Raw genomic sequence first — 18,883 nt, 5'->3', positions numbered from 1 at the left:
TCGCACTCCACCCGACGTCATCTCTGTTGGTCTTCGGGTATAAAAGCATCAGCCGACGCCATTTTCCTCAGTCTTTCTTGCCGTGGCGCAAGCAGAAGCTGTTCGCAAGTGCCGGTCGGTCGGATCCAGAGATTACTTCTACCGAATACTACTTCGAAGACTTCTAAAGCTAAGTACCCCGTTGGGGACACTTTCTTGCCTCAGCCGATGTCAGAAAAAGTTAACAATTGTTTAACCTGTGGGAAACAAATACCTCATAAAGATTTCCACTCTTACTGTCTGCCTTGTTTAGGCCCAGCCCACGACGTAGCAGCCTGTTCGCCTGTGCCTCTTTCAACCGAGCGCTTAGGCGTCGGTCGGAGTTTGCAGAACAGTTTTTCGGTTCTGATTTTGCATACATTATGCCGTCGGATCCTCCGACTACCCCCAAAAAACGCAAAGATAAAGACCGACACTCGCGGTCCGCGGTTTCGGCCGAAACCACGGTAAAGCAAACCGCGAGTGTCTCGGTTTCGGCTGAAACCGAGAAAACTGCTCAAAGTACAGCTGAACCTATTCTTACAACTGAGGCCCCTGCTACAACTCTTGAATCGACCTCAGAAATTTTACCCACTACGGTGGTTGACTTATCAGACACCATCCCCTTGGATGTCTCTACCCCAGCACGTGGTGCTGCTAGGCCTCCAGCTGCCATGTCCATTAAGGCCTTCGCCAGGGCTAAAGCAGCCAAGACTACTAAATCAGTGCCTGTAAGACTCCCCTCATCCAGGCCCTCTTCTAGTTCTCAAATGCTTTCTTTGGCAGAAGATTTAATTTCTTTAATTAGAGGATCTCAATCTCACCCAGACAGGGCCTCTCAGCCCCCAGAGAAGAGACCTAGGGCAGAGCCCCCTGAGCCAGTGTCTTCTGATGATTCTGCTGATGAATCAGACATAACTGACCAGCCTGAGACTCCCTTCTCCAATTTTGAAGATTCTGATGCTGAAGAATCCATTCCAGCTGCTTCCCCACCAGAAGAATTCTCCTTTGGGGAAACCTTGCATGCCATGCGAGAACAGTTCCAATGGCAGCAACAGGATTTTTCAGACTCCAGAAAAAGACTTAGGACCTTTCTGCACCTCCCACAGCACAGGCCCTTAGCTATACCTCCTGTTCTCTCTGTGGTGGATGATGCTTTCAATGATGTTTGCTCCGCTCCAGACTCTTTACCCCGAGCCCCTGCCAAACCAGACAGATTTTACAGGGTGCCAGATACTCATCACCACCTTTACAAGGCCCCACTTGCAGACCCCGAAACTATATCCCAGGGTCCCAAGGCAGTAGCCGACCACAGCTAAAACCCTATTCCTTCTGAAAGGGAATCAAGGTCACTAGACAGATGGGGTAAAAGGTCTACACTTCAGCTACTCTCTCAGCTAGAGCTTTAAACTGTCAATTTCACATGATACAATACCAAGAGTTTATGCTTGATCAGTTAACTAAAAACTAACCACTGATGAATCTCTTGATAAGAAATATGTATTAGAGATGGTAAATAACATACAACAGGTTAGCAACCATTCCTTAAAATGTGGCTATGATGCACTGGAGGCTTCATTTAGATCAGCCATGACAGGCACAGTGATAAGAAGGCATGCATGGCTAAAGGAACAAGCTTTACCGGATCATGTTAAAGCTAAGTTGCTAGATGCTCCTATGGACAAGACAAGTTTGTTTGGTACACCTGCCCAGCAGGTTATGAAGAAAATGGAAGAAAAGGCAAAATCTGTTCAAACTGTTAAAGATTTCTTGCAGGTTCAACCCCAAGGTTTAGCAGGAACTGGCCTGCCAAAAATTGGTCCTTTCCTGACTCCACAAAATTTCAAAGGGGCAGGAATAGACGTTCCAGAGGCAGAAACCAATCCAGAGGAGGTGCCTACAGAGGACGACAGTGGCAAGGTAACAACAGAGGCACAGACACAGCCACTGCCACTACATCAGCACAACCACAGTGACTTAATCCTAAATCCGCCTACCAGGGAACAAATAGCAGCTCCTCTAGGCGGAAAGTTAACCTTATTTTCAAAGAACTGGCACTACATAACAAAAGACAAGTGGATTTTACAAACCATAGATCAAGGTTACGGTTTCACTTCCACACTTTACCAGTCAAAGAGGAATGCCAAATCTACCTCCGAATCAAAAACAGAGGCTCTACGCCAGATAATGGAGTTAGCAAACATGAGAGCTGTGGAAAGAGTGCCAACAGCAGAAAAGGAAAGGGGGTTCTACCCCAGACTATTCCTAGTCCAAAGAAAGAAAAAAGTTGGAGATCAATTCTCGACCTGTCCACCTTAAATACATACATCATTGTCCCAAAATTCAAAATGCTGACCCTACAGCAACTTCTTCCCATGCTGGGCAAGGAGTCTTGGCTGGTAACTCTAGATCTCAAGGAGGCATACCTGCACGTCCCCATTCGACCAATCTGCAGAAGATACCTCAGATTTCTTGCAGGATCAGAGCACTATCAATTCTCAGCATTGCCCTTTGGCTTATCTACTGCGCCCAGAGTATTCACAAAATGCCTGGCATCAGTAATCGCCCATTGCAGACTACAGGAATTCAAATTTACCCATACCTGGACGACTGCCTGCTACAAGGGGACAACAAAAGCAAGCTGACAACAGATTTACAAAGGGTCATTTACTTGCTACAAGGACTGGGATACACAGTCAATTTACAAAAGTCAAGGCTGATACCATCCCAAACAAGGACATTCTTGGCTGAATTGGACACAGTACAACAAATGGCATTCCTGACTACAGAAAAACAAAAGAACTTCCTCTTTACTTCTTGGCACTAACAAAACTAAACAAGTTAACAGCAAGAAAAGTTCTGCAGGCCTTGGGCTTCATGGCATCATGCATAATCTTGGTCCCATTTGCCAGACTACATATGAGGAAACTACAGTGGTACCTAAAGAATTTATGGTCCCAACACAGACACAGTCTAGAAACAGAAATCCCACTAATTCCATGCTTAAAACAGGAGTTCCTATGGTGGGCTCAGGCATGCCAGTCAAACCCAGGCCTACCCTTTCGCAGATGTCAACCAAGCCAGACCATCACAACAGACGCTTCAGACCTAGGATGGGGGCCCACATGCTGGACAAATGCGTGCAAGGATTGTGGACACAGGATCAACTTCACCTGCACATCAATCTAAAAGAAATGCTGGCAGTAAAACTGGCAATCCAAAAGTTCAAACCATTTCTCAAAGAGGGCCAGTTGATGATAAGGACAGACAACACCACAGTCATGTGGTACATCAACAAACAGGGAGGCACTCATTCATACCCCTATGCAGAATGACCTTGGAGCTGTGGACCCTGGCACTCAGCTACAACATTCAGTTACAGGCAATATTTGTACCGGGGAAAGACAATACTCTAGCAGACATATTAAGCAGAACCACTTCGGATGCCCACGAATGGAAGCTGCACCCGGACATCTTCAAGACCATCTCGAAGAAATGGGGAATGCCACAGATAGACCTATTCGCATCACCTCTCAATCACCAGCTCAAAAAATTCTGCACAAGGACATTCCACCCACTAGCATGGAAAGTGGACTCACTCTCCTTCAACTGGAAAGGCCTAACAGCATATGCATTCCCACCACTTCCATTGATACACAAGGTACTACTAAAAATCAAGGAAGAACGTCCAAGGATAATCCTGATAGCTCCAAACTGGCCAAGACAACACTGGTACCCACTACTGCAGAGCATGTCTCGGAACAATATGTGGCCAATACCCCTGATGCCTTTGATGTTAACTCAGAACAACTACAGCATCATACATCCAAACCTAAAAATGCTGCAACTGACTGCTTGGAACATCACATAGCAGCAGCTAATCCAGAACTTTCCCAAAGAGTTAAAGACATTATTCTGGAAGCACGCAGACCTTCTACAAGAAGGAACTATGCTGGAAAATGGAAAAGGTTTGTCATTTGGAGTACGGAAAGAGGAAAAGATGTGTCAAACATAGATATGCCTAACATTCTGGAGTATCTGGCGAACTTCTTCATTCAGGCCTGTCCTACTCCTCCATCAAGATACGTGCATCAGCTATTTCAGCAGAATACAGCGTTGATCCACCTGTTGTTTCGCACCCTTTGCTCAGGCAGTTCCTCAGAGGAATCAAGAATGTAAAACCTCCAAGGAAACCACCATTACCAGCTTGGGATTTAAACTTTGTGCTAGAAAAGTTGACACTATCACCCTTTGAACCAGCAGCAACAGCAGACCTACAACACCTGTCATGGAAAACTGCTTTCCTACTGGCAATTACTTCAGCAAGGAGGGTTTCAGAACTACAGGCCTTAATGGCAGTGCAACCCTTCCTAATCTTCCACAAAGATAGAGTGTCCATGAGGACTAATCCTACATTTATGCCCAAGGTGGTATCCAGAGTGTCTTTAAACCAGGCAATCCACCTACCTACCTTCTTTCCCAACCCACAAAACAGAGGGGAAAGAATACTACATACCTTGGATGTACATAGACAGCTACATTACTACTTGGACAGAACAAAAAATAGCAGAAAGACTGACCAACTTTTTGTAGCCTATGCAACAGGAAGAGAAGGAAAAGCTATTTCCAAACAGACAATCTCCAAATGGATAGGAAATTGCATACGATACTGTTACTCCTTCCATGGAAAACCAATTCCACAGAACATAAGACCTCATTCTACAAGGGCAACAGCCACTACCACAGCCTTCTTACGAGGAGTGGCAACCAAAGACATTATTGAGGCGGCTACTTGGACCTCCGTGCATACATTTGCCAAGCATTATAATTTGCCTCTATATTCCAGATCCCGAGCAGGGTTTGCCACTGCTGTACTGCAAGGGATCCTAAACACACCATAATCTACCTTTATCCTCCTCCCCTAGTTGGCTATGGTATTCTACCCACTTGTTATGACTGCAGATGCATCCATGAAGGACATAGTACAGTTTTGTACCTACCATAAATGTAGATGTCCGAACTGGATAGCATCTGCAGTCAGGATTACCCTCCCTCCTTCCCCTCTGTGGTACTCCTAGGGTGTTTACCCTCCTAATAGCTAGCTGTTGGGGGGGGGGAGTCTTTTATGGTGTATTTGTTTGTATATATGTACATATTTGCTTATTGCTGTGTTTACCTCTATCTATTTGGAAACATTGGCATCTATCCAAATTTTTAGCCTGCAAGACGGCTACTGGCATCTGGGGCAAGAAACACTGAGGAAAATGGCGTTGGCTGATGCTTTTATACCCGAAGACCAACAGAGATGACGTCGGGTGGAGTGCGACATCAGCCGAAGCCGGACCCGGACTTTGGAATCCGGCCGACTGCAGGGCTGCCTGACGACAGGACAACCCACTTGTTATGACTGCAGATGCTATCCAGTTCGGACATCTACATTTATGGTAGGTACAAAACTGTACTTTATGCTACCAGATACTCTTTGGCATTGGCCCTGTCCTTCATTGAGGCAGGAAAGGTGGCAAATGCTTTGTTAGAGATTTTTAGCAGTTTAGGTTTCTCAAAGTAAATATAGACTGGCAGAGGTGCCAATTTCATGTTAGACCTGCTGGGTTGTCTGTGAAAGCGCTGTGGGTTGAAGCACCAAAAGACAAGCACCCTCAGAGTAATGGTCTTGTGGAGAGGTTAAACTCAAGACCATGCTACGGTGATTTGCAGACCAGTTTAAGGAGTGGGACAAATATTTGCACCATCTGTTTGCTTACAGAGAGGTGCCCTGGGAATCCACAGGTTTTTCACCCTTTGTATTGCTGTATGGGCATAAGGTGAGGGCAACTCTAGATTTGATTTGTGATGAGTGGGAGGGTGAGTGTGAATCCCTCAAGCAGTCTGTTGTGGCATAAGTCCTAAACATCAGGGCAAGGCTCAGGGAACTCATGGGCTTGGCCGGGGAGAACCTGGCAGAAGCCCAACAGCAGAAAAAGGTGTAGTATGACATGAATGCTCACACTAGAGAGTATGCTGTGGGTCACCAGGTTAGGGTTCTCATTCCTGTCAGACACAACAAGCTGCAGGCAGGTTGGAAGGGACCCTTCAAAGTGGTAAGGAAGGTCAGTGATGTTAACTACATGGTAGAACTGCTAGGCAGGAGGCAGGGGCACAAAGCTATACCATGTGAACATGATGAAACCATACCAGGATAGGGAGGCCCTGGTGCTAAGTATTTGCATCCTTGGTGCTAAGTATTTGCAGTAGAAGGCAGGTGGAGTCTGAAGGGGATCTATAGCTACAGGGAGCCAGCCAGCAAGCAAAATCCCAAATTATTGTGGTGGAGCCTAGTGTTGCAGGCATATGATATGACAATGCAACACTGTAATGGGGTCAGCAATGCAAAGGCAATTGGAATCTCAAGACAGGGAATGGGGTAAGGTATTCCCTGATGGGCTCATCCCTCTCGAACAACATTTCTCAAGGGTCACTTGAAAAACTAGCTTGAGTGTTTGGGGGGGAGAAGGGTGACAAAGGGAGATACTGCCAGCACAACTGAAATTTTGTAAATAATCATGTCACTTGTGAATATCAACATTATCTATATATGATGCTTGTGTTACAAATGTATTAGAACTGTATGTCATGTATATCAAACTTATCTGTACAGACGTGTGTTAAAAAGGTATTTTGTAAAGTACTGATCTTAAAGATATATCCCCAGTGTGCCTTGCTAGAAGAGAACAGACATGTACATACACTGTTGTAACTGTTTAAATGTATATATTTTAACAGTGGAAGCTAGAATACAGGAGGATAACTTCAGAAAAATATCTAAAATTAAATTACTTTATGGTGACAAAATAAAATATAATATCTTTGTGTTCAATGCAGTTAGGCAGAGTCTGTGCCGAAAAGTTTCCTGTGTTGTCTTCGGAGTGAAATAATTGCTAGTTTTGAAATGTGAAGGAATGTGATTGTTTTATGACTTCCAGCATCTGCCAAAGATCTGAGGTCTGTGTATTTTCACAGATAGATGCTAAATGCTGCTAGCTTCCAGCAGTTGCAATTTCACCTGGGATAGGGTCAGATGACAAGAAATGATGACATTCTGCAAGCTATCACAGCAGTAATGTTTGAGATTAATTTAAGAAGTCTGAGTGAAACACAGCATTCTCTTTTCTGTCTTGGACCTGACAAGAACCATTTATCACAATGCCTACCTTGCTCTGTAAGTAAGTTTCTAGGGTATAGTTTCTCTGTTAGATATAGCCAGGAATACAGCAACGCTAGTTTAGATATTTTTCTTTATTTATCTGACTGTCCTGCGATGTTTTAAATAATTCATGTGGTTTTTAACTCTTATGTCACTGAATATATATGGCGTATTTTCTTGTTTTATTATTTATTATGAAATATATTTAAACTTTTCATTGTGGCTGATCTTTGTGAGACATATTTAAGTTTTGAGATTACTTGCACATTTATTTGGTGACAATGTGGGCCACTCCTAATAGCCTTGCTGTTGGTCAAACTATCATTTGTATTAATATTAACATTACACACTAGGATTTGGCACCCTTTGTTAAGGGCGTAAAAGTAGCTGATAATAAGCTGGCTGGTGGCAGTGATTATCTTATAGTGTGGGCAAAAGGGAGCATAGCTAGTAAACCTGTGCCAGCCTTTCCTGTGTGTGTGTGTGTGTGTGTGTGTGTGTGTGTGTGTGTGTGTGTGTGTAAATCAAACTTTCAAACCTCAGTGTGTGTGTGTCAGCTACTTGGGCGAGACATGAAGCACTGCTTGGACAGGGGAGGGTGCTGGAGGTCTTGGCTTGGCTACTCGGTTGAGATCTCAGCTCTATAACTGTGCCAGTGTGGAGTCATATTGGGGATCTGGAGAAAGAGGGAGAAACCCAGCCCTGGACTGACTGGTCTCTGTGCTGTTAAGGGAAATTTCACTTGATGCAGAGAGCTGCATCTGGAAATACTTTGTGTGTACCTGTCATCCTCCCACCGTATGTCCCTCACTGGTACTAGTAGTGGGGATTGAGGCTCCTTGATTACTGATCCAGTGGTGGGTTGCCACAGAGGGTTTCAAGGTAGACTGTGGTTGTGGTAGGTATGGAGAGGAGGAGTAACTCCGAGGATATCTGCTGCAACTGGTGGATGAAGCTCCTAAGTCTGCTGGACTTCAAACAACTTCTCCAGATGTTTACATATTTACTTATGGATTTTTTCTTTTTTTCTCTTAGTGGCATGTTGGCTGTTGCATCCGATGACTTTATCATCAGCATCTTGGATATAGAAACCAGGAAAATTGTCAGAAAATTTTCAGGACACCAACGACAGATAACCGACATGGTAGTTTATTTTTGTTATAGATGAACTTTTCATATTATGGAGCTTGTGAAACAGTGCATAAGATGTGCGATAACATGGTTGAAGTCACATTTGTCAATTTATCAGTATTTCCATCTAGGACTATGAAATTTTAAATTACATTTGCTGGCTATCTAAGCAAAGTAAAAGTGCAAGTGGTTGAGACTACTAGGTCTTGTCAACAGCCATGGTAAGTAGTCGGGTGAACTGTGCAGAAAGGAGGCAAGGGCAGCCCTATATGACAGGCATGGTGCAGTTTAGAAGCTGAAAATGTTTATTTTTCTGCATATACAGTTTTTAATTAAATGTGTATATAGTGAATGGATTAATATGGTAGTAGCATGCAGTATAACAGAAACACTCATGATGCAGACATTCAAAATGAAATGTAACCTTCTGATCCAGTATTGAGAAGGTATCAGTGGTGAGTTTTTTTTTTTTCATGTATAGTGTTAACAGATATGTGGAAAGGAGGTATAAATCACAGTATAAAATAACCATAGCAAAATATGAGAGCAGATCAATACAAAAGCACAGGTCAAGAGATAATCTTTTTGTAAACATGCAAAATAAATTGGTTCATTTAGAGAGGATATCTTAGATGGCATCACCATTTGCTGCATGCATTTTTTGTATGGTGTTTACAGCTGCAGATTAGCAGATTTTCTTGACACATACCTGCTTACAGGAAACTTGGAGATGCACCTTTTCAGGTGGTATTGTGCTGCACATTTTCTTTGATAAACAAAGAATTGTGGTAGTAAAGTGCTAAGTGTGGGTTTATGACATAGTGATACTTTAAGCAGGGTGATGTATGTGGTATGAGGTTAAAAAGGTCAGTAGGATGAGTGGTAATTTTTTTTTTTTTTTTTAACAAGAAACCTCTTCCTTGAATCATCACTTATGACAAACGAAATCATACTTTTATGTAAACAAACAAACCACGCTGACATTTTTGGTTACAAACATTATACATCTCATATGATCTTCTATACAGTCATTGTCACTCGAACATTATATAGCGCCTTCAATTCCTGCCTTCCCTTAAACCTCATTTCCTTATCCAAAATATTTTTCTGCATGTATTATTCCACCAAATTCCATTTTTTTTTTCATTTTAATTTGCTCCTGCTGTTTTCTAAAGATTCCTCATTCATTTCTTTTATCTCTGTTCCTATATTCAGTGTTTGTAACAAGGCTAGTTTAGACTTTGATTCCCATTTTCTAGTAATTGCTTTTTTGACAGCTACCAGAGTTAAACTTAGCAAGGCCTTAGTATGTATAGGCAATTCCAGTTCTGTACCAAGGCTGAAAATATCATTCTCTTAGTTACAACAGTTGGCTCACCCAGTATTTCTGACACAGTAGCCTGCAGAGAATTTCTAATGTCTGCCAACTCATTACACAAAAAATATGTTCACAGTTACCTCTTTCTTCCTCATCACATCTGCAACAGAGTGGTAATAATGTTAAGAGATGAATGGGAAGCATGGTAGAGGCATACCTCTCAACTGTCCAAATTATTGCCTCATATTTTTGGTCTGCTCCTCATAAAATTTGTGGTTTTCTGGCATATTGCAGACACTGGAGTTTCAGACTTCATATCCTTCTGAACATGCATGTTGATGCAAAACCTCTTATCCTATCAACTTTTTAAGTGTAAGAACAATAGTTAAAATTTGTGCATGTTTTTGGGCCTTTACCCCCTATTATTTTTGCTTTGTCCAGATTTCTTGAGCTAAGAGGTTGAGAGGTATGGGTAGAAAGGAGAGAGTGAATAGGGTCAGAATTATTGTCCTAATATGGAAGGAGAGAAAAGTCTGATAGTTGTGGTACATTATGATAGGCAAGAGTGAGAATGTGTGGATAACTTTGAAGGGAAGTAAGGCAATATGTTTTGAAATGAAGGGTTGAATAATGGGAGTCTCTGAAGAAAACTTATGAGAGATAAAAATATTTTTTTCAAGTTGCACAGCTGAAGGATCAGCTTTTCATACTGAAGTCAAGAGAAGAGAGGCGTGTTCAAGAGAGAGAAAGAGCTGGGTAATACATTATGGTGAATACAGCACTAGTGTGCCAAAGGAAGGAATTGCTGTTATTCTACTCATAGAAAGTGGGGCAGAAGAGAAAATTGCCAAGTCAACGTTAATATTTATTTTATTTATTTATTTAACATTTGTTGACCGGGAAAGTCGGACTAGTACAGAGCCTATTTTCAGCTGAGGCTGAGGAGAAACACTCCTCTTCAGAATGTGGGAGGAAACTGGAGTACCAGGAGGAAACCCATTCGAATGCAGGCAGAAGGCACCCCAGCTGAGAATCATACTGGAGAACCTCTTGTGAGGCGATAACATTAACTGCTGCACCACTGCACGATGCAAATGCAAAATGGTCAAGAGCTATTGCCATAGTGAGTTGGCAACTGAAATAACTTCTAGGTTAAACAGTAATGTGGGAGTTGAAAACAGGTTTTTGCGTCACCTGATCCCTGAATGCAATCTGAATTAGAAATTGGACAGAAATTAAGCTTTCACGTACATTGTATTTGTAGCAAAAGGTTAGATAAAGCTGCAGTATTGATAGCTGTTTGGCATCAGGACTTGCACTGTTTTCATGTGATGTTGAAAAGAGTTGTGCACAGAGAAAGCAGGTTAGCTATGTTATTGAGACCGCAGTTTCCGTAAGATGTCCTTCTATTCTCATATTGCAGTATTCCAAACTCTTGGGTTATCTTCTGCTTGCTACCCAAATGTCCAGGCAGTATATAAAAGCTTGTAGTCACTGTTAGGTAAGTGGGACATCTGACGTTGGCCTAGGGAGCATAAGCCATAAAAGTGACATTTGCACATACCTTTCCTCAGAACTTCTCTGCCACCAGTCGAACGTTAGCAGTCCATGCTGTCTTCGCCATTGGATCTTCAAGTTTCTAAGATAAGCACCCCGTTGGAGCTGTTTCTGATTTTTTTTGTCACTGCATGTCTGTTTAGGTTACATGTCTTCCAGGAAGGGAAAGTAGAGGTGTAGTCGTCAGATTTTCCCATAAGGATGCCCATGAACTTGGCCTTTTCTGTCTAGGGCCTACTCACGACCATCTTGCTTGTGTGATATGTCAGGCCTTTGCCCCTAATACTCCACAGTTGTCTACACGCCTTGAACATTTACTTAGAGAATCAGCGTTTTAAATTGTTAGAGTTAGGGATAGAAGGGTCGTCTGGTCAGTCCATAGAACCACCCAAAAAGAAGGCTAAGGTTTCCAGACCTGAGGGCCTGCACCTTCTAGGCCTTCACTTAAAAAGTAACACAAAACAAGTTTTCCCTCCTGCTGAAAGCCAACCTGATTGATATGCTTTTCCACAGAGTCTATTTAATGCCTTTATGGCCCTAAGGCCTGCCATGCCTGTTTCCCCACAGGCTGGTGGTCCTCCTGTCAGTCCCAGGCCTCAGGCTATGGAAATTATCCATCCTGTAGCTGATGATTCCTCAGACTCCTCTTCGGAGGATTCTCTCTCCTGTATCTCTCAGATGCTATCTCCTCTTTGGTACTCTTCTCCAGAGGATGAATCTGCTGAGGCTGACTCCCCAGGAGAGGTCCTCGCTTTTGAGACAATTTCTAGAGTGACGGAACATTTTCAGTGGGATTCTTCTGAAATGTCAGAGGTCCAAAAAAGATACTACGAACTTCTGCAAATGGAAAGCCCTCCTCCTTCTGCAGTTCCTCCAGTGTTACTGGCCGCCTTGGATGCTTTTAATGCTGCTTCTGTTAATCCTGATTCACAACCACCTACCCCTAGAAGGCCGGACAGGTTTTACGAAGACCCTGAAGGGGCAACATTTTTGATAAAATACCCTGTTGCTGACCCTACCACTGTCTTAGTTTCAGCAGGTAAGCCAGCCAAACTACTTCCCTCTATCTCTGTCCTTCCCACAGAAAAGGACATTAAGGCCATGGAGTGCCTTGGTAACAAGGTATATACTTCTGCTGCCCTGGCTTTTAGGGCAGTAAATTACCAGACACACATGTCCAAATATGCCTTGGATCTTTTGACCCAGGCCACCAAGCTTTTAGCTGACCTTTCTGACTCACCTTTCAAGGCTCAAATTTCCAGTCTCATTTTCCTGTCTTCCCAAGTTACTAGACATTCAATAAGATGCACCTATGATGATGCAGAAGCCTCTGCCAGAGATGCAGCCTCAACTTTAGTCCTAAGAAGATACTCATGGTTAAGGCTGCAACCCTTCCCCGATGATATTAGGCCCATATTCCTGAATGCATTCCTGGATAACTCTGCACTTTTTGGTCTAAAGTGGCTGAGCTATTTAAGGCCCTTCAGCAAAAAGAGAAGGAACTGCAGGGTCTGTCTCCCCTGTACCCAAATTTCACAGGAACTCTCTCTCAAAGACCCAGTTCATAGGAAACATTCTGGCCCAACTTCCCATGCTAGGGCAAGAAAAGTCACTAGGAAACAGCAGACCTCTTCTAAGCCTGCTCAAACTCCTTCCCAGAAACCTTCCTTTCAGGACAGGGCAGGTAGTCTGTGACTGCCTGCCTTCATTGCCCCCCCCCCCCCCCCCGACTCCATTCCTCTGTCTCTAAGGCTCTCTCACTGTCTTCCAGTTTGGCAAAACATTACCTCCAACAGGTGGGTCCTTTCCATCATAGAAAATGGTTACTTTATGACTTGAATCATTTCCCCTTCTCCTAGAGGGATTCCTCAGCCACCCAAAGATCAACTTCCCCTTTTCCAGCCAGTCAAAGACAGCCTCCTTTCACAAGGAGCCATACAACTGGCAGAAAAAGGAAAGGGATTCTATTCAAGACTATTCCCAGTTCCCAGGAAGGATGGACCTTGGAGAGACCTATCCTGGAGATCTCTCACCTCAGTCTTTTCTTACAGGTACCCACCTTTCATATGCTTACTCTTCAGACCCTTTTTTCTTAACTGATACCTCAGGGATTTCTAGCCACCTTGGACATAAAGGATGCCTACCTTCACATCCCTATAAGGTCCAACTACAGGAAATATTTGCACTTTGCTGTTGGTTACTTACATTTTTAGTTCTTGGCCTTGCCCTTTGGACTCTCTACTGCTCCAAGGGTCTTCACCCAGTGTCTGGCTCCATTGGTTGCTTATTGCAGGGTCCAAGGGATTCAACTTTTTCCATACCTGGACAACCTCCTGATTCAGGCAGAATGCTCCAGATCCCTACAGAACCAGCTCCACCAAGTCATCTTAGACCTGCAGGCACTGAGATTCAACATAAATGTTCCCAAGTGCAATCTGAGTCCTTCTCAGGACGTTTTCCTAGGCTGCAGGATAAGGACAGATATCATGAGGGCATTCCTTCCACCCTACAAAGTGGAAACCCTGAGGCAATATCTGGCCTCTGTTCTCAAAGCCACTGCTTTGACAGCCAGAGAGTATCTCAGACTACTGGGCCATATGGTTTCCACTATACCCATGCTGCCTCTGTTAAGACTCCCCATGAGAAAACTGCAATGGTATCTGAAGTCCACATGGACTCAACACTCGCACCCCTTAGACTTTGGCATCCCCTTCATTCCTTGCCTAAGGAAGGAGATTCTGTGGTGATTGAACCAAGTTACGCTCAACCCAGGACTTCCATTACAGTCCCTTGCCCCAGTCCATGAAATGTACACAGATGTCTCATATCTGGGTGAGGTGGGGGGCTACTTTGGGCAGCCTGAAAGTGCAGGGTACCTGGTCACACCTTCAGGCGGGAACACATCAACATCAAGTAAATGAGCGCTATCCTATTTGTCCCGACAACCTTCCTTCATGCCCTAAAACAACGTTCCCTGAAATTGTTCACAGACAACACTACAGCTCTGTGGAATGTGAACAAACAGGGCAGAACCAAATCTTATTTGCTTTGCAGACTTGTTCTCCAAGCCTGGGACCTGGCAGCATAACACAGATTCTCCCTGCAGGCAGTCGATATCCCTTCAGCTCAGAACATTCAGGCAGACACCTTGAGCAGGTCCATGTCAATCTCATGAATGGATGCTTTACAGGGATCTGTTTCTGGACATTAGACACCACGTATAGATCTGTTTGCCTCCCCTCTGAACAGACAACTGCCACTGTTTTGCACCAGGCTACCCATTCTTTAGCAAGGGCAATGGATGCCTTTTCATTCCTGTTGCTTCAAAAAGTCATCCTGAAGTTCCAACAGGACAAACCAAAAATCTTGCTGGTAACTGCCTTTTGGCCAAGACAGCATTGGTTCCCCCTCCTCCTGCATTTAGCCAAGGGCAATTGTCACAAGTTACCTCACAGAGTGGACCTTCTCACACAGGACAAGGGATCCCTAATTCATCCCCATCTGGAATCTCCGAATCTAACCCTGTGGGTGATAGAATTTTGATCCCTTCTAGACACCTTTACACTGAGGTCATGCTAACAGTCCTGCAGGAGGCCAGGAAACCTAACACTAGGAGAGCTTATTTGTCTAAATGTAAGAAATTGTGTGGTGTCTACAAAGACAGCTAAACCCATTTCAAAGTGAGGTCCGCTTAATACTGTCCTATCTGTGTGAACTCTTACAAGCAGGGTTGGCATATTCCTCTGTTAAAGCACACCTTGCTGCTATTTCGGCCTGTCTACCTCTTGATCCCCCTCTAGCCTCCCATCTCCCTCCAGAGTTATTCCTTAAGGGAGTACTACACCTGGTTCCACCTCCATGGGATCTGAATTATGATTTAGAGAAACTCACTGTTGACTTTGAACCAGCATCTAAGGCATCTCTGAAACATTGTACCTGGAAAACTGTACTCCTTGTGGCCCTGACATTAGCCAGAAGAGTGTCAGAGCTCCAGGCCCTCATGGCAACTCCCCCCCCCCTTTCCTCATCTTCCACAAGGATAGAGTGATCCTGAGAACCAAGCCCTCCTTTATGCCCATGGTGGTCAAATAACTGTCCTTAAATTAGGGTATCCATCTGCCCATCTTTTTCCCTCATCCTCAAAATGATAGAGTGTTACATTCCCTTGATGTTCACAGGCAACTGAGATTTTACCTTGAGAAGACTAAGGCCATTAGAAAATCAGAGCAACTATCTGTCTCCTTTCACCCCAGAGCTCTGGGAAATGCGATGGCAAAACAGACCATTTATGCATGGATTTCCAAGGATATTTCCTTTTGCTACACATTCCATAGGAAACAACTCAATTCAAAAATTAAGGCCAACTCCACTAGAGCCATGGCTTCATAGAGGGCTTTGTTCAAAGGACTTGGACACTGCACCCATTCTGGAGACAGCTACATGGACATCTGTCCACTAAATACTACTAAACACTATAGGTTGGAGCAGATCTCCATATCCAGAGCAGGGTTTGCTAAGGCAATGCTTTATGGAGAACAGTTCCATCCCACCACCCCCTTCTTCCTTGTGAGCTTTGGCACTCACCCCAGAGTTTGGAATACTGCAACATGAGAATAGAAGATATAGCATAGTTGTGTAAAATCTTACCATAACCATAGATGTCCTTCTCTTCCATGTTGAAGTATTGTGAAAACCAAAAACTCCAAATGACCACCACAGCTAAAAGCATACATAGTTTATTAAAAATACAGAAGGATAAGCACTTTCACACAAAGTGCTTCTTCAGATCCATATCACAGACAAACATTACACCCAAGTTTAAATATCTTAACAGTGATAAAACAACCAATAAAAACTGATCCGTAAAACAATTAAGTCACCGATGTGATCTACACTTCTTAAGAACAGGTTTTAAAGGCATAGTAGCATTGATTCCTGGTAATTTATCTGCTTGCATTCTTACTATCCACTGCATTTCAGCTAATTCTACTCTGTTGTTAATATCACCCCCCTCTCTTATTATGTTATCAGTTGCAATACTGTAAATTCACACATGTGCCCTTCATTATTGGATATATGCTTAGCTAAAGCATTAAAGAGATTCATTTTCCTGATGTCACCCAAATGTTGCATAATACGTTCTTTAAGCATTCTATTCGTCTTACCAATATAGAAAGATGCACATGATCTACAGCTAGCTAAACTAAATTCTTAGATCTACAGTCAGCAGATAGGCTGAAAGTAAATAGACGGTTGGTGGAGGGATGCATAAAGGTATTTCTCCTTGAAACAAAAGAGCAGGCCCTACAATTTCTGCATGGAAATTTACCATGACTGTTAGAAGTCACCTTGATAAGCCATTTTTTTCACAGGATAGCTCATGAGTCTGATACAAGGGTGACACATGGGGGATTGAAAAGAAATGTTTTAAGACTACCCCTAGTAACATCCATAAAGTATGTAATATTATTAACAAATATTGGCCTATTGTGGCCTCTAATGATCACATAAGAGCTATAGTAGGTGATAGACCTAGTTATACATTTAAAAACAATCTTTCTTTGAAAAGGCAGCTTTGCTATGCCACTAATAGTAGTATCAAGGTGACTTTTGGAATTCTTTTGGAATATCGTAACTGGTGACTGTATTTTTATACAGCATCTTTTAAGTGACCGTATTTTGCAGTGTTTTGATATTTTAAGGCATGCAAATCCTCCCATTTGTTTGTGTGATTTGCAACTTGGATTATGGATATAGTGGCTCAAAATTGCTATTTGAATGTTAGCAGGTAATGTCTGTTAATATTCACTGCAGCAATGTACTAGCTCCTAGAGCTTTCTATTGCAGATTTTTTTTAATTTGTATTGTAGGTGTTCAGCCACAATTGCTATGATTTGTTGTATACATACTAGTTATTGCAGAGTGCTTTGTAGTAACGGCACTCTTAAATTTTAACCTGAACTTACCTGTTCCATGTAATTTATCTGTTATCACAACCATAACTGAAAAAAATGCATGCGTATTTCAGTAACCATTGTGATGGTCTGGGTCAATTAATTGTCCATTAACTCATGAAAGTGCAAAGCTGTTTAGGAGACTTGCTTTCCAAAATGCTTCAGTCTTCACTAGTAAACTTGCCAACCATCCCTAACTCAGTTCTGGAAAATGTGAAGTTCTAGACTGGGAATTTGCAAAAGCACCTTTCAGGGTTTTATATCCAGCTTTGTACATTACTCCTTTATATCTGAAAATCTTCAGTAAGATTTAGAAAAGAAAGATCTAATTATGTATATACTAGTACTGAGTGATAGTTGTCCAGTGGTTGAAAGTTTTTTCTCTTAAAATGGCGAAATTCCCTGTTAACAGTATTACTTTTTGCTCAGAATAACTGTTTGCTTCATTTTCTACAATAGCTGGCTGCCACAGGCTGGGAACCATTTGATGTTCATAGTGTTTCACTGTTGCAGTCATCACTGTAGGGATGTTCTTCATCTCACATTGCTGCAGTCCTAACACTTGGGGTAGTCCGCTGTCCCAGTCGGCCCGAATACCAAAGTATAAGGCTGACGTCGGTCAAGGCGCATTTGTCTGACATCAGGACGTCAGGGTACAAATGCGCATGACCGACGTCATATCCTCAGTCTTTTTTGCCGCATGGTCCGATGCAGAAGCAGTATTGCGAGTGCAGGTTGGCGTTCTGAAATTTTCTGAAGTCGGAGTTTCAGACCGAATCAAAGTTGGCTAAGTACCCCGTTGGGGAATATTTTGGTTTTTTCTTGCCTCAGTATTTAACCGGATGTCAGAAAAAGTGAATAACTGTATTTCTTGTGGGAAACAGATACCTCATAGGGATTACCATACCTTGTGTATACCTTGTTTAGGGCCTGAGCATGACGTTGTTGGCTGTCGCTCTTGTGCTAGATTTAACAAACATACTATTAAGAGAAGATTAGATTGTGCCAGGTTAGTTTTTGGGAAGCGTTGTAATTACAACATGCCATCGGATGCTCCGACGCCCGCTTCGTCTAAAAAGCGCAAGGACAAAGCAGCGAAGCCTAGGGTGGAAGAACCGTCTGTCCCGGACGTCGGTTCTTTAGAGGGCTCGGTGGAGCCGGTGGTTCTACCAGAAGTTCCTTTGGATTCTCAGGGAGAGACTTTACTGTTACAAGATGTGTCCTCTCAGGAGGTAGGCCAGGCTGAAGGGGCTTCTCAGGTAGCTGTTCTCCCCTCCCTTCCTAAGGTGGTTAGGCCCTTCCTTACTGTTTCCAAGGCTTCTTCTAGAGGCAGGCCAGGGTTAACTTCAGTGGGGTCTCCCTAGTTCTTCAGGGTCTCTGCCTAAGAAACATATGCTTAAAATGGCAGAAGATTTGATTACTATGATTAGAGGTTCTATGCCCCCCCCCTGATAAGAGGCCTAGGGTGGAACCTGAGCTTGAGAGTTTTGAGCAGTGTTCGGAGGCTTCTGAGTCTTCGGCTGAAGACTTGCAGGAGTATCCTCCTTATTCTGATTCTGATGTAGATGATTCTACTCCTTGCTTCTCCTGAGGATTTTTCTTTTCAGAGACTCTTCATTCCATGAGGGAGCATTTTAAATGGGAAGGTCAAGATTTCTCTGATTCCAGGAAAAGGCTTAGGGAATTTTTGTTTCTACCCCA

The 18,883-nt window shown here is 43.2% G+C and overlaps 1 protein-coding gene across 1 annotated transcript in view; it reads left to right on the top strand.

Annotated features, from left to right (window-relative positions):
• Window positions 1–18,883, top strand: part of WDR36 (WD repeat domain 36) — a 1,582,076-nt gene that overhangs the window by 1,043,468 nt on the left and 519,725 nt on the right. The window contains exon 15 of the mRNA XM_044064266.1: window positions 8,258–8,366. Coding sequence (XP_043920201.1) covers window positions 8,258–8,366 — 109 coding nt within the window. The remainder of the gene's footprint in view (window positions 1–8,257; window positions 8,367–18,883) is intronic.

The sequence above is a fragment of the Protopterus annectens genome, chromosome 2.part2 (assembly GCF_019279795.1).
Source record: "Protopterus annectens isolate FY-2018-M chromosome 2.part2, PAN1.0, whole genome shotgun sequence".
In the NCBI taxonomy this organism is placed as follows: Eukaryota; Metazoa; Chordata; order Ceratodontiformes; family Protopteridae; genus Protopterus; species Protopterus annectens.
Note: the sequence above shows the minus strand (reverse complement) of the source record. Positions and strands in the feature narration are given on the sequence as shown.